At 42.0% G+C, this 21344-nt stretch overlaps 1 protein-coding gene and 1 long non-coding RNA gene across 5 annotated transcripts in view; one reads left to right on the forward strand and one right to left on the reverse strand.

Annotated features, from left to right (window-relative positions):
- The window catches only part of LOC142151123 (uncharacterized), a 53346-nt gene that overhangs the window by 16652 nt on the left and 15350 nt on the right, over positions 1-21344 (forward strand). Inside the window, exon 4 of one of the 2 annotated variants that reach the window (XR_012691151.1) lies at positions 7756-8671. The exons of the other annotated variant lie outside the window; for it this stretch is intronic. This is a non-coding gene — a long non-coding RNA (uncharacterized LOC142151123). Of the gene's footprint in view, positions 1-7755; positions 8672-21344 lie in introns of those variants that run through there. 2 annotated transcript variants of the gene reach the window in all.
- Positions 1-21344, reverse strand: part of KCNAB3 (potassium voltage-gated channel subfamily A regulatory beta subunit 3) — a 77733-nt gene that overhangs the window by 11578 nt on the left and 44811 nt on the right. For 2 of the 3 annotated variants that reach the window (XM_075206456.1, XM_075206455.1), the window contains exons 5-14: positions 20926-20970; positions 20138-20182; positions 19950-19994; positions 18486-18529; positions 17627-17713; positions 10481-10566; positions 3421-3541; positions 3230-3324; positions 461-581; positions 290-378 (exon numbers count right to left, since the gene is read on the reverse strand). In XM_075206456.1, the coding sequence (XP_075062557.1) occupies positions 290-378; positions 461-581; positions 3230-3324; positions 3421-3541; positions 10481-10566; positions 17627-17713; positions 18486-18529; positions 19950-19994; positions 20138-20182; positions 20926-20970 (778 nt within the window). The remainder of the gene's footprint in view (positions 1-289; positions 379-460; positions 582-3229; positions 3325-3420; positions 3542-10480; positions 10567-17626; positions 17714-18485; positions 18530-19949; positions 19995-20137; positions 20183-20925; positions 20971-21344) is intronic. The other variant, XM_075206457.1, reaches the window with a different exon arrangement.

The following is a 21344-nucleotide window of genomic DNA, read 5'->3' on the forward strand; positions in this document are numbered from 1 at the left end:
CTCAGTACTCGGATCGGCGAAGTTCAGGTGGACTCAGTTCTCAGAGAACCGAGCCCGAGCATCTCATCATTTATTATTTTGAAAACAAACACACAAACAGATGTATTCTGATCCTGGCCATTACAATGCTATTCCATTGGGCTCTATGGTGGATATTTTATTTGAACTCAGCGGTCACTCAGAGAGCGTTCTACCTGCGTCATTGCAAGGTGTCACAGAATACAGAAACTACTGTTCTCCCTCATATAGAGAATATCACTGTCAAAGACATATGGGAGCCACAACTCACCTGGATGGACCCCAAGTTCTCAAGAAGCTGATCGCAATTGGAGACGCCCAGAAGAACAGAACTTACTCCTTCACTGCGTAGACACCATGCTGGAAGAAGAACTTGTTTGTCACAACTAAAAGAACATTTATTAATGTAAGGATGGAGATAACAAAGAAAGTTGTCCTTTACCAATAGCCAGTTGGCTGACGGTGCAGTTCAGACGCTCGGCGATGGGGAGCAAGTCCTTCACCTTTGAGTGCTGTTTTTTCCCCTCTTCGCTCGCAGCTTTTTCTTTCAGCCAGTGGTATCCCTAGACACAAGTCCATGATACATTACATGTCAGTGACTATTATCACCCTGTATTTAGGTTTTCAGTATGGCCAATAAATGAGTATTGATGACTTTATTTAGTGTCTTATGCATGTAGCTTTTACTATATACATGGCTTTATCGTTCAGGCTTCCTTTTGTGTTCTTCAGCCACGTACTTAAATCATCACTTATGGCAAGGCTCTGTTCTCTGCACTGGATCCAGTTACACCCATAGAGAAGCTGTGTGTTGTATCCCTGCCTTGTATAAATATATGGCAGAACACCACAGAAAGTTAAAGCAATATGTTTAGTAAAAGTTGCAGGAGGGCTTGCACAAGCCAATAAGTGAAAGTCGACTGAAGGTAGATACCCCTTTAACAGAACAAATGCAGAAATGTGAATATTTTTTTTAGGTAAAGTATTATCTGGTTCTCCCTGGAAATGGTAAGTCATTTAATGTATACTTTCACAGATGAATCTTAGTGCTTCTCAGTCACCCAACTTTATATTTTAACTTCTTCCCTATAAACTCAATGTTTTTTTGCCTTTGAGTTCAAGTTGTGTTGTCAGTGAACGCAATGAGTGGACCTACTTGGTGGTGGTTCTGTAGATCATATTATGTTCTGGATGCCTATATCAACTAAGTTTTAAAATCCTTGTCATCAAAATTATAACTCACTGTCGTGAACATAGAGAATATATCCTGGCCTGAGATGGATTTTTGACACCTGAATAGACTTTTAGGAACCGCTCAGCATGGTGTCTGGCTCAAAGAGACCATGTGCTGGCTATAGTATATAGGCAAGAATAATTCAGTTTTAAAATATGCCACCTAAAATCAATAAAAGTAGTGATCAACCTCAGATTCCTCAATAACATGATGAAGGGCAGCTCATATGTCAAATTAAGAATTCTGCCACACAGAGAAGTTGAGGAAATGAGTATAAGCTCAATTAATACCCTATACCTAGGCTTGTTTGATTTCAGTAGATGTGTAAATTCATAAGGGATCTATTAATAATAAAATTGGGTGTGTTTGACGCTCCACAGAAAAGTTAGGTCACATAGTAGAATTGGGTAGTAAATCAGGCAACATGCAAATGATGATTGAAAAAGTGTCATAGACCACAACCCCCCACTGGAGGTGGGGAAAGGTGTAAAGGTGTCTTTAAAAAGCTGAGACCAGTTACAACAAATTGTCAGTCTTTTGGGAAAATCAATCCACATTGGTAAGCTGTCCATCTTTCAAGCCAATTTCTCATGGCACAGATTATACAACTCATGTAAGTTATACTCTGAATTTAACCCCTTTTATTTTAAACTGTTTTTGCTTGTGTATGTTCTGTCAATTGTTTATTAATTGTTTTTTTTTATATCTGAATGCTCTGTACTTTTGTATATTAAATCTATAAATTTGGTAAGTGGCGTCCTTGATACTCTAACGAATCCTTTAGCCTGTTAAGAAGAATATAGCTCGACCAAGTTAACTCTTTGAATGCCGGTGTGCGATTTGTTTATACATTTGACTAACAAGCCTAGTGTGTGCTGGCATTTACATTTGTGTAACAGTCTGGAGGTGTGAAGAGTTAACCCTTTGATTGCTGGGGTGGGCCTTGCTAACCTGTGGGTAGTCAGAAGCCTTGTGTGCCAGTGTGGGACAGTATATTGGGGTCCTACTAGCCCGTATTCAATAGGTGGTGCAAACCTGAAGTGCGTGGGGGTGTGAGAGCTGTGTGGGGGTGATTCAGTAGGTCTATAACCTGTGTGATAGCTAGAGAGAGACTGTGGGCTGGAATCGTGTGTAACCTCATACAGCAAACACCCCAAAGTCACGAAAACTGGGAGCGTGTTCGTGACGCTCACTACAATAATAACACAATTTTACCGTCTGCAGATGTGTAGGTTAGTCATGTGGAAGTTTAGAAAATATGGAACCACAAAGATGATTGGAGATTCCAAAACCCTCTGTTTGGGTCCATGACAGTCTAATAGGTGACATAATATTTTACATGACTTCAGTTTATACTACATATAGTTGTTGACTTATTATCTTCTCTATCTTTGGTGATCATTATTTTTATGTCTGTATATCAAGTTATATATTCCTCTACAATGTATTGTTTAAAATTGATTTGCTAAAGACCCCTGAAGAGTTACAAAGAGCTATGTTGTTTGTGCCACAATCATCTGGTTTAGTATCGGGATTATAGATGTTGGTAATCACTATGTCACAGCTATCTCATTGTATGGTTGTCACTAGGATACAGTCTGTATTTAGCACTAAGATGCCCTCTGTATTGTATGGCGGCCACTAGGATGCTGTCTGCATTGTATATAAGTTCCTAGAATGCTCTCTGGATTGTATATCAGTCACCAGGATGCTATCTGTATTGTATGCCACTAGCCCTAAGTTTTGGGTACTTCGTGGAGGCATACACCCTGTTTCATGGGCACCTACCATTGCATTCCTCCGGAGGACTGTTAATGCACGGTCCAAAACTGTCCATAAATACCACAAAGTGACTAATTAGGTATTTGTGATAATCAGATTCCCTTCGTACGCACATTCTAAAGATCTAAAAAAAAAGTGACCGTTTTCCACTCTACCATTGCTCAGTTTATGTACTCATCTGTTTTCCAGCATTACCTTACATGAAGCTCTAGATTTTTCTGGGACACTCTCTGAGTATTTTCCAGTGATTAGTCCACAAGCTAGTGGCGACCACGTCATAGAACCAACACCTGGAAGAAAGTTAAATTAAAGGGAGGTAAATGGAACTAAGTAGGATCAGTATGGTCACCTATGTTATGTCCTACAACGATGAATGAATTACTCACCTATCTTATGATACAGCTCAGGGAGTTGAGTCTCTACCTTTTCTCGCTGGAAGAGGTGATATTCGGCTTGCTCACACACCGGAGGGATGAGGTTAAACTGGCGAGCCACAGAATAGGCTTCCTGGCAAGATAGAGGTGACAAACTAAGAGATGAAACTCTGTAATTAGAAAGTTTGTTCATTTTTGGTCTGCACCCTACATGTCGTAAATAGGAGGGTGTCCTATGATGCAGGTCATGCTACAATTAACCGAGCTGAAGTATACAGTTCTCTACAGTAGAACTCTAGAGAAGGACTAGACTCTAGAAGATGGACTATACCAACAAGGTGCGAGCTGTAAGTGAAGTGATCAACATGTCGAGGCTTGTTTTACCTTTGTGTTAAACAGTGCCACAGTTTTGAAAAATACAAATTTTACAGTTATTTCCATTGATTAAAGCAAAGATTTTGGATTCGCCATGGAAATGTTCACAAAATGCATACAGTGTCTAATAGTATTGCAGGTGTCACTATTTCCATCTGCCAAATGCCATGTACAGATGCAAATGCCCTGTTCTACATTGTATCATGGATCACTTGGAGAATATGACAATTCTTAAATACCTACTGTTGCCCCTTTAGATCGCTCCATAATTACTGGAAAAATTTCTGTATTTTCATTCTGCATTGACATTTTTTACACCTAAATCTAACTTAGCAAATTTTATATTGTGAGGCGCTTATTTGGTAGCACGTGGGCTTAGATCTCCTTATTTAATGGGGATCCAATGTGGAAAAACAGGCATAATCTCAAAGAAATTGCGTTTCCAAAATTCTTCCCATAATTATTTTTACACAACTAACACAGCCTCCTAGTTTTACCAGTTTTATATACTTTGTACAAGGACGATATAGCACCAGGAGTTTTTTTGTTTTATTTTATTATTTTTTTACTAATGTCTTTCTAGCCGCCTTTGTTCCCTCGGTGACACTTTCTCTTCATGTCTGATTGGAACCTGAACCCCAATTGGCTAAGTCAGTAAGATTTGTAGTGAGCATGCTCAATACCACCAATGCCTCAGTTGTTGTTTATAATGAAGCCATGCACCTACTCCTGATAGTGGAGATGATGCTCAAGCTTCAGGAAGAAGATGGCCTGGCTTGGGCAACCCCATATCTGGAACCAGGAGATCCAATTCTTAATTTTTGACCTCTTTATCTACAGGCCTTTTCCACAGCTTTTGAGGATACTCGCAGTTGTGCTACTGAGGAAGACTTTTTAACCCAATTACGGCAAGGTTCCGGATGCATGATGGAATATCCTAAAATTTTGTGAATAGACGACACACATTGGAACATCACAAAAAGATGTCATCATTTTTGTTTAGGTCTCAAAGAGGAGATTAAGGATAATCCTCCTGATGATCTAGAGAAGTTTATTGCTTGATGTATCATCATCAATGCATATTTTATGGAACAACACCAGGAAATGTAGTGAGATCACGGATTCTCCATGGCCACATGTTCTTAAATTTAATCACGATACAGAATCGTTATCTGCTCCCACATTTTACCAGGTTGGATCTTAGGAGGGCATATCATCTGGTCCGGGTTAGACCAGACGACAAATCTAAGACTGCATTTTCCACCAGATATAACCGTTATGAATACTGTGTCATACCTTTTGGCCTTTGCAATACCACCACTACAATTTAACACTTAATGATGTGTTGAAGAATTTACTTGATAAATCTGTAGTGATTCCCATGGATAACATCCTGATGTATTCACAGACTCCTTTAGAACACAGAAAACATGTCCAATTGTCCTGGCATATCTACATAATCTCTTCCCTAAATTGCAAAAAAATCTTTTGAGCACTCTTTTGACTTGTTGGAGTTCCTTGGCCATATAATGTCCCCACAAGGATTACAGATGAACTCTTCCAATGCCAAAGCTATTGATGAACAGCTTACTACAGAAGATGCAAACATGTTTCAGTGCTTGATTGGCTTTTCAAAGATCATGGCTCCCATCACCACGTTGCCCCACAAGGTTTGCATTTTCCACTAGAGAGTTCAAAATCTTCACCTATTTAATAAAAGCTTTTACCTGAGTTTCAGTCCCAGCTCACCCAGCCCTACACTGCCATTTGTCTTATTGATAGATGCATCAGACAAATTTGCCTCTGACAAAATGGCTTCCTTGGAGCCATTTTGTCATAGAGGCAAATGGATACAATTTTACCAGCAGAGGAAACGTGTGGAATTGGAGATGAAAGAAGCCTGTTGACATTTGTTGGAAGATTCTCCATTTCCTTCTACTGTATTTACAGATGACAAAAATCTAGAATGCCACAAAGCTACTAAGTGACTTAACTCCCTTCACGCTTGCACAGTGGGCATTGTTCTTGTTTCAGCAAAACATACTGGTCCGAAACTCTCAATAAAGTAAAGCGGTTTGAGACCTCAGAGTCCTCACCTCATCTTCCTGAAACCATTATTTCAAAAGTAGCTATCCTTACCACAGTGGCTTATTGTCTTTTTCACACAGTTGTCTCAGCAGCTGTCACATGTCAGCACCAGTATCCGTTTTTTACTTACCAGTCTCAGGGCCCGGTATTTCCATTCAAGGCTGCATCCTCTGCTTCTAGCACTTCTTGATTTCTCAGAGCTTGCAGTCATGTGATCTCACTTCCTGGTGTCTGCCATGTGATTCCTGACATTTGACAAACTCTCTTAGCTATTTAAACCCCACTCTGTGCAGTAATCACTGCCAGAGTATCAGGTCTTACCTGCTCTAACTTTCGCTGCTGCTTGCTGCAGTGTAAACACTACTGTGAATTGACTTCTTTTTGCCTCTCAATTTGAAACTGTACCTGTGACCCTAACTCCAGCTTGTCTCTCGATTGGAACCTGTGTATGTGACCTCGACCGTCGGCTTTTTCTAAGACCGCTTTTGTCTACTGATTTGGTGCCTCCCTCATTTTCCAGCTAGTCATGTCAGGTGGCAATTAGAGGGCCGCGGCCTGCGGGCTCCTGGCAGCAAAGTCCATACCACTTTGCGGCGGTTCCTCATGAAGACTCTGCCAGTGACTGACAAACAGGAATCCTAATCAGTAACATGAGCTACCAGGCGAGGTCACTTCTTCCCTGAGGTTCAAAAAAGATATGGCCCAATTAGATTGTTGTTTTCAATGCTTTGACTTTTGGACACTTTGGTGTCCATAATACACTTGAATTCATTAGCCAACATTATTGGTAGTTAACAATCCAACAAACAATGCAGACCTGCTTATTTGTGCTGTAGGATTCCTTTAGTTATTACCTCTTCCATCTGCGCCATGGCAATCCATTGCTATGGACTTTATACCAGAATTGCTATTTTCTCCCGGTTTTGATATCATATTTGTAAGCATAGATAGAATTACCAGGTAGAACCCTTTTGTTCCTCTGAAAGACCTTCCCTCAGCCGCACTGACAGCCCAAATCTTCGTTAAAGAAATCTACCACCTCCATGGGTGTTCAAAGAACGGACTTCACTGCACGATTTTCAAAGGCCCTTTGTAATTTTCTACAAATAAAACAGCATCTCTCCAATGCTTACGACTCACAATTAAGTGGAGACACTGAATGTGTCACAAAGGGAGTGGTTTTCCACAAGTTTCTAAGAGAGGAGTTTAACTTGCAATCTGGAGAGCTAGGCTGCAAACAGAGTTACAAATTTGTACAGTAGTGCATCTAGGTTAAAGGGATACTGGTGGAGGACATATGTGTGACAAAATAATAGTAAAGAGTCTGATTTCATGTTTTGAAGGTGTTTTTTTCCAATGCTAAGAGCAGGCTGACAAGGTGTGTCAGCACTGAGGCTAATCAAGCAGAGCACCTGATGAGAAATCCTTTTAAAGGCAAGATGGGAGTGTCACCTGTCTTTCAAGCTACGGATGTGGGATGAGTGTAAATTATTTAAACATGTCTGTTTTCATTGTTCAGTGTGACCGATGTTGTATAAGTCGTCTGGTGTCTATAGAGCTGGTCTCTGTTATTTTAGCATTAAGGTCACAAGAAAGTGTGTGCAACTTTATGTTAGGAATTACCTTTCTATCCTGACAATAAAACCAAGGTAAAAAGCAGGAAGGTGTTTGTGTGTGCATCACCATAAGTGTGTTAGTGTCACAAATTAAATAAAATCTAAGAACATGCTTCAATTTTTGGTAAGTTGATTGGTCTCAGTTACTGGCAACTACCAAATTGTTTATAACAATGCTGAATCAATCCACTGGTCAAACACCATTCTTTGCTAATTATGGTTTCAGACCATTAATTTATCCTATTTCCTGGACTTTGCTCTCTTTCAGTGATTTCTGAACTTCACCAAAGCATCCATTAAACTCAAACATCTTTACTCCAACTATAACACAAAGATCTTCATCTAGGACTGCCTTCCAACAAATTTGCAGACTACAATATTGGGCCTTTTTGAGTTGCTTTCCATGTTCAAGTACAACTTCCTCATTCCTGCTACTGGTACACCATATATTTAATGTACCTTTCTTGAAACTAGCATGTTCTTCATCAAGGCGGTCAAGGGCCCCAGCACATATTCAAGTTCAAGAGCATCTGTAATTCATTCTTGGACTTCCACCCACTCAGAGACCAGCTGCAATATCTCATCAAATGAAAAGGTTACAGCTTGGCTGAAAGTTCCTGGAACCTGCTCCTGACATCCATCCATTGCATCATTTCCTATCCCCCGGCTGGGCAAACCTGGGGCACCTTGCAAGCCCCATGTAAGAAAATGGGTAATATCAGGACCCTTGCTGGCACTTTACCTGATTAGTGGTTCCCCAAAATGCCATACTCGCTGTTTCTCAAAGACTATCCTACATAGGGTGGGCATCTTGATATGCAAACTTGGGACAAGTCCTCCATTCTCAGTGGTTCATGAGTATGCAAATTTTCTGCTTATGCCAATGAGTAACGATCATCTACTCATGGGTGATGTCTTCTCACACAAAGTGTTTCACATTACTGCGTATGAATGAGGCTTCCCATGCGAAATGCGCAAGCTTTTGCTCAGGAGCAATGTTTCCCTCATGAATTTCGTTGCACACATCGGCAAAAAGACCAGCCCTGGTGTTGGAAGACCAAAAGTTAGCTGCCAGTCTACTGAGCCTTGTTCTGCTCAATCATTGTTGCCGAATATCTCTGTTGGACTGATTACTCGTGTTTGACCCTGGCATCGCCTGACGATTCTTCTGGTTATCAATTAATGGCTACTGTCACTCACCGGACTGTGAGTGCTACTTCTAAGGTAGCTAGGAACCGTGTCCGTCCATTATAATGAGGTACATGTGCAGTCCCTTCTAACCTTCAGTTCTGTTCCTTTAACTTAATTGGCTGATCAGGCAACACTCCCTATATTAAGCACCTGTGGTCAATACCACGTTGCCTGATCTTGGAGTCTCATTCCTCATGAGTCTCTGAAGGTGTTCCAGTGCCTCCTCGTGTGTTCGGCTTATGCTGATTCCTGTTTGCCGTTTGTGGTTTCCAGACCACTTCTACTCCTCGTGTTCCTAGTGACTTCAGCAGCTGATTCCTATCCGCTGCCTCCGTGTATCTACAGTTACAGATTACTTCAAACTCTCCTGTGTTTCATCGTGACTCCAGCAGCTGATTCCTATCCGCTGCCTCCGTGTGTCTAACAAGTTACAGATCTCTCCAACTCTCCTGTGTTACATCGCTACTGTTCCAGCTGATTCCTGTTAGCTACTTCAGCGTGTCTACAGAGTCCTGCTCGTCTCAGCGCTCCAGTCTGCATTCTACCTGCCGTCAGCTGACCCGCTGCCTACTGCTTCTACAGTGTGTCCATTCGTGTCAACTTGCCTGTTAAGCATCGAGTCTACGCTCCTCGGCTTCCAGCTCTGCTACATCGCTTCAGCTGTCCCGTGGTCTCCTGCTGTTCAATTCGATATACTACTGCTTCCTGAGTATTTTGTCGTCCTTGCTGGCCTACCTACAGTGCGCTGCACCTACCTGCCGCTTCCATTCTGCAAGGACTTCTCATCTCGTCAGTTCCCTGCCGCTCAGGTATCCCTGCAGCTATCTCTAACAGCCTGCTCATCTGAACCACGGTATGCATACTTCTCATTGACTGTGCTGGTGTATTGCATATCCATCTGGACTGAGTTGTTCTCCTCCGGAGTTTCCATCCTCTGAGACTATTGCTATTATTGACTGTGTTTCCTTTTGCTGGACTATTCTAGTGACTTTGTTTATCGGTGCAGTGCTGTTCTTTCATTATTATTATTGTGTGCAGTTCAACGTGGGATCAAGTTCAGTTTACCCGTGTAGACTCTGCATTGCATTTATCTCCTCGTGTCCTTCCTCACATATATATTCAGTGGTACAACTTGCTAGAGGCAGACCACTGATTCCTGTTTCCCTGTGTCACCAGTTGCATATATCCTCTCACATAAGCAGTGGTACAAATTGCTACACGCAGACCACTGACTTCCCCGTTACCTTCACCTGGATTCCATTCCTTCACTACAGACAGCGGTACAACTTGCTATACGCAGACCGCTGACTTCCACCTCCTTATTACTCCTGGACATTCCTTCTCACTATAGCAGTGGTACAACTTGCCGTGCGCAGACCACTGACTACCCTCACGTGTCCTTGTCCACCCGGATCCTCGTGTTCAGTTACCTATTGTTTACCAGTGCTGCTAGTCATAGACTTTCTGAGCATTCTCTAACCATCTGCTGTTTCCAGTTCCATTATCACCCTGCCACCAGAGTATCATATACCAACTCTACTGCTCTGATAAGACCATCAGCGGGTGATACTGGGTAAAGACTCCTAGTGCCCGTGACAGCTACATTCTGGGATATTCTTTGGCCTTTACATGGCAGCAAGCCCCGTTGCACCGATTGTACATATAATTACGGATTAGGGATTAAGAGGAAGAAATTGATCCAGTAATTACTATAAAATACATCTAGTTGGCCTATATTTTACTATCATTTGCAGACACTCTCAGAATGTTAGCATTGAAAGCACCTAATCTGAGTCACTTACCATGATTTCCATGGCACTCCAGCGAGATGTACCCCAATACATTGCCATACCCTGGTTAATCACAAAGGTCATGGCCCTTACAATTTCTGGAAAAGAAAAGGCAAAAAAATTGTAATTGAAAATATAAGAAATATTTAAATGAATAGAAATAAAACAGTTTACTATGGTGCACAAATAGAACTGATCTGTTACAATGTATATACACAGAGAGGACAGACTGATCTATCACACTGTCAGGGCTGCCAAGAAGAATTCAGGGCCCGGGTACAACAAATTCATGGGGCCCCCCTCATAGTGAAGTAAGCCCCAAAATTAGGTATATGGTCATATATTCAGGGGCGTGGCTAGCCAAACGGCAGTGCAAAAATTTTGGGAGGTGCGGTCATGCATTTGGGGGCGTGGCAAACGTGCCATTGGGGCGTGGCTAACATAAAAACCACTAGGCTCTCAATTCGCCGGAGCGTCACATATGTTTAAGCACTCCTGACTTTCAGGACATCTACCACCACAGGGTAGTATACAAACAATGCAGTGTGTACACAAACAGTTCAGTCTTGGCCTACACCTTACATTGGACACAACATTCACCAAAAATTGGTATTGTCCCTACTAGAATCACAACATTTCACACACTGTGCTGCTCTCTCCTACCTGTTCTTCTCACTTTCTCCACCTGTGGCTGCTGCTTTCTTTAGTTGTGGCTTGTCCGGATCCAGAAATGTTGAAGGACCTATTTTGAAAAAAAAAATGGCTACATTTAGAAAATTACAGCCAGCCCCAGCGTTAAATCAATAGCACCCACGATTAATAATTAGGCCTTCCTCCAGCTCCAATATTACAATAATGTGCCCCTTCATCATCGCCATGCCTTATGATCACACTGTGCCCTCCATGCTGTTTTTGCCCCCTTCATCTGGCTCCCCTTCATCAGACTATACTATGCTGCTCCCCCCCTTTTTCAATCCCACTGTGCCATGCCTCCCCCCCCCCTTTGTAACCCCACTGTGTCATGCTGCCCACCATTTTTTAACCCCACTGTGCCATGCTGACCCCTGTTTATTAACCCCACTGTGCCATACTGCCCCGTTTTTTAACCCATCTGTGCCCCTCTCATTTTTTCACCCCCTCTGTCATGCTGCTTTCCCATTTTTTAACCCCTCTGTGCTCCCCCCTCAATTTTTAACCCCTCTGACATGCTGCTTTCCCATTTTTTAACCCATCTGTGCCCCTCTCATTTTTTAACCCCTCTGACATGCTGCTTTCCCGTTTTTTAACCCCTCTGTGCTCCCCCCTCAATTTTTAACCCCTCTGACATGCTGCTTTCCCATTTTTTAACCCCTCTGTGCCCCCACTCATTTTTTAACCCCTCTGACATGCTGCTTTCCCATTTTTTAACCCCTCTGTGCTCCCCCTCATTTTTTAACCCCTCTGACATGCTGCTTTCCCGTTTTTTAACCCCTCTGTGCTCCCCCCTCAATTTTTAACCCCTCTGACATGCTGCTTTCCCGTTTTTTAACCCCTCTGTGCCCCCCCTTATTTTTTAACCCCTCTGTCATGCTGCCCCCCCGTTTTTTAACCCCTTTGTGCCCCCTCATTTTTTAACCCCTCTGTCATGCTGCCCCCCCGTTTTTTAACCCTTGTGCTCCCCCTCATTTTTTAACCCCTCTGTCATGCTGCCCCCCCGTTTTTTAACCCCTCTGTGCCCCCCTCGTTTTCCTTCCTTCACTTACCTTTTCTCCTCTCTTGGTCTTCTCTGCTGCTCTGTGCTCCATTGCTCCAGACTGACTGAATGCTGGGCATGACATGATGACATCACACCCAGCATTCAGACAGTCTGAATAGAGCACAGAGCAGCAGAGAGGAGGGATGCCGGCTCCGCGATCAGGTGAGTATGTTTTTTTTTTTTTTTTTAAACTAGCCTGCTCCCCCCACCAACGACCGAGCCCCCCCCCCCGCCAAAAAAAAAAAAAAAAGGAAAGGAAAAAAAAACGTTTGGAAAAAAAAAATTAAAAAATTTAAAAAAATCAGCAGCGCAAGGGCCCGGGCCGGGCCCCCTGACATGCCGGGCCCGGGTAATTAGTACCCGCTCCCCCCCCCCTCTCGGCGGCCCTGCACACTGTATATACACAGAGAGAGAAGACAGACTGATCTATCACACTGTATATACACAGAGAGAGAGGACAGACTGATCTATCACACTGTATACACACAGAGAGAGGACAGACTGATCTATCACACTGTATATACACAGAGAGGACAGACTGATCTATCACACTGTATATACACAGATTGAGGACAGACTGATCTATCACACTGTATATACACAGAGAGAGGACAGACTGATCTACCACACTGTATATACACAGAGAGAGAGGACAGACTGATCTATCACACTGTATATACACAGAGAGAGAGAGGACAGACTGATCTATCACACTGTATATACACAGAGAGAGGACAAACTGATCTATCACACTGTATATACACAGAGAGAGGACAGACTGATCTATCACACTGTATACACACAGAGAGAGGACAGACTGATCTACCACACTGTATATACACAGATTGAGGACAGACTGATCTATCACACTGTATATACACAGAGAGAGAGGACAGACTGATCTATCACACTGTATATACACAGAGAGAGGACAGACTGATCTATCACACTGTATATACACAGAGAGAGAGGACAGACTGATCTATCACACTGTATATACACAGAGAGAGGACAGACTGATCTACCACACTGCATATACACAGATTGAGGACAGACTGATCTATCACACTGTATATACACAGAGAGAGAGGACAGACTGATCTATCACACTGTATATACACAGAGAGAGGACAGACTGATCTATCACACTGTATATACACAGAGAGAGAGGACAGACTGATCTATCACACTGTATATACACAGAGAGAGGACAGACTGATCTATCACACTGTATATACACAGAGAGAGGACAGACTGATCTATCACACTGTATATACACAGAGAGAGGACAGACTGATCTATCACACTGTATATACAGAGAGAGAGAGAGGGCAGACTGATCTACCACACTGTATATACACAGAGAGAGGACAGACTGATGTACCACACTGTATATACACAGAGAGAGGACAGACTGATCTATCACACTGTATATACACAGAGAGAGGACAGACTGATCTATCACACTGTATATACACAGAGAGAGGACAGACTGATCTTTCACATTGTATATACACAGAGAGAGAGGACAGACTGATCTATCACACTGTATATACACAGAGAGAGGACAGACTGATCTATCACAATGTATATACACAGAGAGAGGACATACTGATCTATCACACTGTATATACACAGAGAGAGAGGACAGACTGATCTATCACACTGTATATACACAGAGAGAGGACAGACTGATCTTTCACATTGTATATACACAGAGAGAGGACAGACTGATCTATCACACTGTATATACAGAGAGAGAGAGGACAGACTGATCTATCACACTGCATATACACAGAGAGAGAGGACAGACTGACCTATTTCCTGTATATACACAGAGAGAGGACAGACTGATCTATCACACTGTATATACACAGAGAGAGGACAGACTGATCTATCACACTGTATATACACAGAGAGAGGACAGACTGATCTATCACACTGTATATACACAGAGAGAGGACAGACTGATCTATCACACTGTATATACACAGAGAGAGAAGACAGACTGACCTATTGCCTGTATATACACAGAGAGAGGACAGACTGATCTATCACACTGTATATACACAGAGAGAGAAGACAGACTGACCTATTGCCTGTATATACACAGAGAGAGGACAGACTGATCTATCACACTGTATATACACAGAGAGAGGACAGACTGATCTATCACACTGTATATACACAGAGAGAGGACAGACTGATCTACCACACTGCATATACACAGATTGAGGACAGACTGATCTATCACACTGTATATACACAGAGAGAGAGGACAGACTGACCTATTGCCTGTATATACACAGAGAGAGGACAGACTGATCTATCACACTGTATATACACAGAGAGAGAAGACAGACTGACCTATTGCCTGTATATACACAGAGAGAGGACAGACTGATCTATCACACTGTATATACACAGAGAGAGGACAGACTGATCTATCACACTGTATATACACAGAGAGAGAAGACAGACTGACCTATTGCCTGTATATACACAGAGAGAGGACAGACTGATCTATCACACTGTATATACACAGATAGAGGACAGACTGATCTATCACAATGTATATAGAGAAAGAGAGAGAGAGGACAGACTGATCTATCACACTGTATATACACAGAGAGAGGACAGACTGATCTATCACACTGTATATACACAGAGAGAGGACAGACTGATCTATCACACTGTATATACACAGAGAGAGGACAGACTGACCTATTGCCTGTATATATGTAAATAGATAACTAAGCTTTTGTCTGCATACAAGGAAAATGCAAAACATAGAAATATGTTATGTATGTAAATCTTATACAGAAATAGACTGCCAAATGTTCCCAAGTTTACAACGTAATTCTGTGACAGATTCCTTTTTTCCGCCCACCCTGACACAAATCTTCGTATTTTTGCAGAGATATGCAGATAAATATAGAATTGCCTATTTTTAGGCAGCTGTTCCTTTGTCCATCTGTAGAGGGACCTACACACTCAGTGTGAGATGCAGACAGCATGTTTAGTGCTGAGGTCATCATAAATTGTTGGGGGGATGGGGATAGAAGAAAAGTGATGGCCAGAATCCTAAAGAAAAATGATGCACGATAGACTAGGGAGATACTGACAGGGGGCTTGGGCTACCTATATACAGATTGCAGAGGTGGGCTAGTAATATATACACAATGATTCAGGGGGGTGGTGTATAACTCTGGATACACAGGACAGATTGTGAAATTGACAGATTGTGTGGGGAGTAGTAATACTCACATACAGAGAGTATGTGATTAAGTATGCGGAATTAATTCATAGATCCCAAGCAGTCATTCCATATAGGAACCTACCAATGTTGTAACTTCCGAATTGATAGTAATAAAGTTATTTGTAGGAGACATGCCCATAAAAAACACAGGTATAACAGAGCAACACCAATGCAAACAGAGGTGTAATATTACCACCCATCTGCGCCCTTTTGTGGCAGTCTCTGTGACCCTTCTGTAGCTCTGAATTGGGATGCAGTCCTCTATTTTCACCAATGTATTAATGACTCTACTTGGAAATGGGTTTCCAGTGTTCTAAAAAGATGATACCATTCCAACAGTGTAGTGGACGATACAGGGTGAGGTAGCGGATCACCGTTTCCCGGGCTACACGGTTGACAAACGCAGAAAATACACCTTGGTTGTTTTTTTTCATAGATAAGGCTTTACCCTGTGTCTCGCAAGCAATAGCTTTCCCGGTTCCATTGTGCATATGTGAGCTGGCTAGCTAGTTCATGCATGCACAGATCCCCTGAGACTATCCCAGTAAAGTGGTAAATTAACACGGCTCTAGGTCAGTATCGTTAACCAGCAGAGTATCGCTTGGTTGCCCTGGCAATATTTTATTGATAGATTGCAGTGATAAGTGATTTTCTATTTCTGCAATCTTTGTCTCGTCCCACGTTTTTAGTCTCAGCAGCTCCCTAATACCAATGGCATCTGTATGTAAATGAGAGGGAGGGAGCTTGGGGGCGGGGCATTGGGACAGAGAGAAGACAGAAATTGTGATAACCGCAGCTCCCTTCTGTTATAACACGCATTCATCCAGATATGTCTAGTTCAGATTAAAGAGTATCCATTGTCTACAGCTCCTAAAGGAGAACCAAGATATATTATCGTGATTACGGGATCAGTCCACCAATGTGTTACCTCCACTGTGGGTTTAGCTGACAAGTTGTCTTTAAACACTAGTTCAGCACCATGGATAGTTCACTAGGTGATGAGTTTGAACCTTATGGGCCTGATTAAGACTAGGGGGCATATTTACTAAACTGAGGGTTTGAAAAAGTGGGGATGTTGCCTATAGCAACCAATCAGATTCTAGTTATCATTTATTTAGTACATTCTACAAAATGACAGCTAGAATCTGATTGGTTGCTATAGGCAACATCTCCACTTTTTCAAATCCACAGTTTAGTAAATATACCCCCAGGCCTTAAAATGACAGCTTGAACATAGGTGTATACCTACAGTCACAAGATCGGTCAGTTATCATCATATCTATACTATATTTAAAAAAAAAACATTTTTAAAAACCTGTGTATCCCCTTTTCCCCAACTGCAATAGCCTTGGCCGCTTTCTGCTAAAGCAGATTAAAATGAGCAAGGAGTTACAAACGTAGTAACCACCACCAGGCTATATCAGGCTGGACTGGTCACACTATAACAGGGAGACCTGCAGCTTGGGGTACTACTGTCATCATGTGATACCAGCCCCAGGCTGCTCAGCACAGGGCTGAAATCCCAAGAAAAGTCAGGCCCAAAAAAACATGTAGGGCCCTCCCTCTAGGACCAACCAGCCCCCGTCCTGAGCAGTAATGGGGCTCATTCTGGCCCCCTTAAGTACTATTGTGGAATGATAAGCCCTGGCTGCCATTGACTCCTTGGGCATGCTGGTGCTTGTAGCATGTAGTTCCATGCCCCTACTGTACCCTTGTACCCTACTTGCGCTCCTGTCCCCGATCTGCCTATCAAGACATAAGGGACCGCAAGTGCAAGTTTAATTTTTAAAATCCAACTGCACCCTGATGCAAATGTGCAGAGCACCAATGTGGATCTTTGCAGCGTGCACTTGGACCTACGTCCTACATCAGGACCTTTGTATACTGACAAGAAGATGAGGATCCTCCTTTCTCCACTGCAACTGTTACTGCACTATAATGCTCATGTGACTACTGACTGAAGTATAGAAGAAGGTCTATTGCAAGGACTAACTGACCATATTTAAATAAAAAAATGGACCGTCCCTTTTAACATAAGTTCACAATAAAATCCCTGCTATGTCTGATAAGTCTACAGTCATAACGATTGTCACCAAATGTCAGTGACAGAGAGAGGTACTGGGAATGTGAGGAAAGGACAGAGAAAGGAGAAAGATTACTGCACCTTCCATCGGGCTGTTTGCATCCATGCGATTTGCAAATACAATATCGACGTATTCCAGCTGCAGCCGCTCTAGAGACCCCCGGAGACCTGGTGGGCAGTGAAAATCAATTAAAGGTCTTTTGCAAGGGAATGAAAAAAGTGGATTGAGATAATAAAAGACACAGAAAATAATTAATAACAGTTTAATAGAATCTTTATCATTTCATAGAACGTTTATCAATGAACGCCTCTTAATCTCAAATTCTTCAGTCATAAACATTTACATATGGAAATCTCTGTGTAGGAGGAGGAGGAGGTCAAGATGGGAATCCAAGAGGGACCTGAGCAGCCAACCTTCCTCTCTTCTCAGGCACCGAGTTGTATATTCCATGGACATCTTTACACAAAAGAGCCCAGTTTGTTTTATCCTTAATAAGTATTCAATTTACATCATACAAGCTAAAAAAAACAAAAGCAAGTACTTTGTCCTTAAGTAGAACAAAAAAAAAAAAAAGGAACCCATTGTACTAAGGAGAACAGAGATTTCAATGCTAACGAAAGTCATCTGAAGGAAATTTCCCAAAAAAAAAAGCATTGTCAAAAGTTCCCTTTCTCATCCAATAAAAAATGACCTCTAATAATATTGAATACTCTTTTCCAACAGACGGCATCATTACTACCAACATTGGTACCGTCATGTGTTCTACAGGGAATGTTGTGTATATAACATTCTGCACAGCCTGTCCCATGGGGGGTATTATATGCAGCAGAAAATGAAAATAATCTTCATCTCCACATGTCCAAACCAATTACTTAAAGTCATCTGAAGATGGACAACTCATTTTAATAAGCCCTGTTTTACTGGTGGTCAGATACTTACCCTCGATAATGTGTTTCCGAGACAGACCCCTCTCAGTCTCTGCTCTGGGGAGAAGGTGATGAGAACCGAGGACAGAAAGAGAGAATTGTGTTAATGCAGATCCTATCTCATGACTTCTGGTTTATTAAAATGTGTATGCTCCCTAACCAAATCACTGTAATCTCAGTTACATGTGTTAGAGTCAGTGTAATATGTTATATGTGTTAGAGAATCAGTGTGATCTCAGTTACATGTGTTAGACAGTCAGTGTAATCTCAGTTTAATGTGTAAGAGAGTCAGTGTAATATGTTATATGTGTTAGAGAATCAGTGTGATCTCAGTTACGTGTGTTAGAGAGTCAGTGTAATCTCAGTTACATGTGTTAGTGAGTCAGTGTAATCTCAGTTACATGTGCTAGAGAGTCAGTGTAATCTCAGTTACATGTGTTAGAGAGTCAGCATAATCTCAGTTACATGTGTTAGTGAGTCAGTGTAATCTCAGTTACATGTGCTAGAGAGTCAGTGTAATCTCAGTTACATGTGTTAGAGAGTCAGCGTAATCTCAGTTACATGTGTTAGAGAGTCAGCATAATCTCAGTTACATGTGCTAGAGAGTCAGTGTAATCTCAGTTACATGTGCTAGAGAGTCAGTGTAATCTCAGTTACATGTGTTAGAGAGTCAGCATAATCTCAGTTACATGTGTTAGAGAGTCAGCGTAATCTCAGTTACATGTGTTAGAGAGTCACTGTAATCTCAGTTACATGTGCTAGAGAGTCAGCGTAATCTCAGTTACATGTGTTAGAGAGTCAGTGTAATCTCAGTTACATGTGCAAGAGAGTCAGTGTAATCTCAGTTACATGTGTTAGAGAGTCAGTGTAATATGTGTTAGAGAATCAGTGTGATCTCAGTTACATGTGTTAGAGAGTCAGTGTAATATGTGTTAGAGAGTCAGTGTGATCTCAGTTACATGTGTTAGTGAGTCAGTGTGATCTCAGTTACATGTGTTAAACAGTCAGTGTAATCTCAGTAATATGTGTTAGAGAGTCAGTGTGATCTCAGTTACATGTGTTAGACAGTCAGTGTGATCTCAGTTACATGTGTTAGACAGTCAGTGTGATCTCAGTTACATGTGTTAGAGAGTCAGTGTAATCTCAGTTACATGTGTTAGTGAGTCAGTGTAATCTCAGTTACATGTGTTAAACAGTCAGTGTAATCTCAGTAATATGTGTTAGAGAGTCAGTGTGATCTCAGTTACATGTGTTAGAGAGTCAGTGTGATCTCAGTTACATGTGTTAGAGAGTCAGTGTGATCTCAGTTACATGTGTTAGAGAGTCAGTGTGATCTCAGTTACATGTGGTCAATAGAGAGAGTCAATGAGCAATGACAACCTAACGTCCCAGCAGTGTAGGTTCTCAACAGCTTGAAAGCCACAGGCAGCCGACCTAGGCTATAGTCTATAAAGGAAGGGCCATTTCTGACACTTACTGTCCTCCCCAGTAGATCTTGGTTGTCACCACGTAACTGGAACGTCTTTGGAAAGAGAAGAGAGCAGGGAGATTATAACAGAGAAACACAATTATAATCTAAAGTTGTTAGACCGGCGGGTAATCCTTGTAGATATATTTTACGTTATGTTGCATTATATGCCTAGATCAAATGGATAGAGCGCTCACCTCCATTCTTTCTTCTTGAGGATATTTCCCAGAGTCTTTTCTGCCCTGTTGGGAAAGTGCAAAATATAAGGTTAGTGGAACGGATCGTATTGAACGTTATATCATCACTCTGATCCAAACCCCTCTCTAATGTGTTTTACCTTCCTCACAACACCGTCTGACACATGGCTGTCCATTTACTGTGCCATTATGTGGCTCCTCAGCAGGGATTCCATGCAAATTAGGGAGGTGGCCACAATTAGGCTTAAGGTGTACTGTAAATATGGATTCTGGCACAGAGCTAGTTGTACTGAGCTTGTATAATTATCGCACTTCAGTGGTCAGTGAATGCTGTAATGGAAACCTTGCTATATATAAGTGACTCTTGCTCCCTGTTCCTCTTGAAGTAAAACACTTGTTTATAGACATGGTGGTGGGCAGTTGGACTGCAAGTGATTGATTAGTTTGCACACAGATCCAAGGTGTCATGTAGCCCTAGTTGGGGGGGGGGGGGGTATCATCAACATCATCATCAACATTTATTTATATAGCGCCAGCAAATTCCATGGCGCTTTACAATTGGGAATTTTTTTTTAATGAAAAAAATCTATTACCTAGTTTACATCTTCCTTGCCCATATTTCCAGATAAATCGAGCCTCTTCCAGCTATCCACCCCACCACCTTCTCCCCCTTCTCCTCCTGCGTTGAGCCAGAATTTGGTGCTGCTCAGTTGTCTAAAGATCTGGTGCACAGTGGAATCCCAGCTCCGGGGAAGTTGGTAAAGAGGTGAGGTGGTTGAATTTCTTACCTTATCAGTATCTTTGGTCCCTTAATTTGGATACAAAGCTGGTTCCTTATAAACAGAAGCCAGATAACAAGCCTTAACTGGTTTATCAACATCGCTAAAAACAGCACAGTTATACAGGGACATGGCCTAGTCCTGCAATGGCTTATAACTAGCATGTAAAGCTGGGTACACACTACACAGTTTTCATCCAATAATCAGCTAAATCAGCCGACATACGACCGCTCGTTCAAAAGTCGGATCAGTGTGTGCAGTGACACGATGGTCGAAAGTCTGCCCCAATGGATGATTGTTGCCTCTTTTGGTTGGTCGTACCGTTTAATATTTTCGTTCCAATCTCGTTTCCGTTGTGTAGTGTGTATAAACTTCCGACCGATCCACAACAGTGAGTACGAAATTACAGTCATTGCTCACGACAACAT

The sequence above is a fragment of the Mixophyes fleayi genome, chromosome 4 (assembly GCF_038048845.1).
Source record: "Mixophyes fleayi isolate aMixFle1 chromosome 4, aMixFle1.hap1, whole genome shotgun sequence".
NCBI lineage: Eukaryota > Metazoa > Chordata > Amphibia > Anura > Limnodynastidae > Mixophyes > Mixophyes fleayi.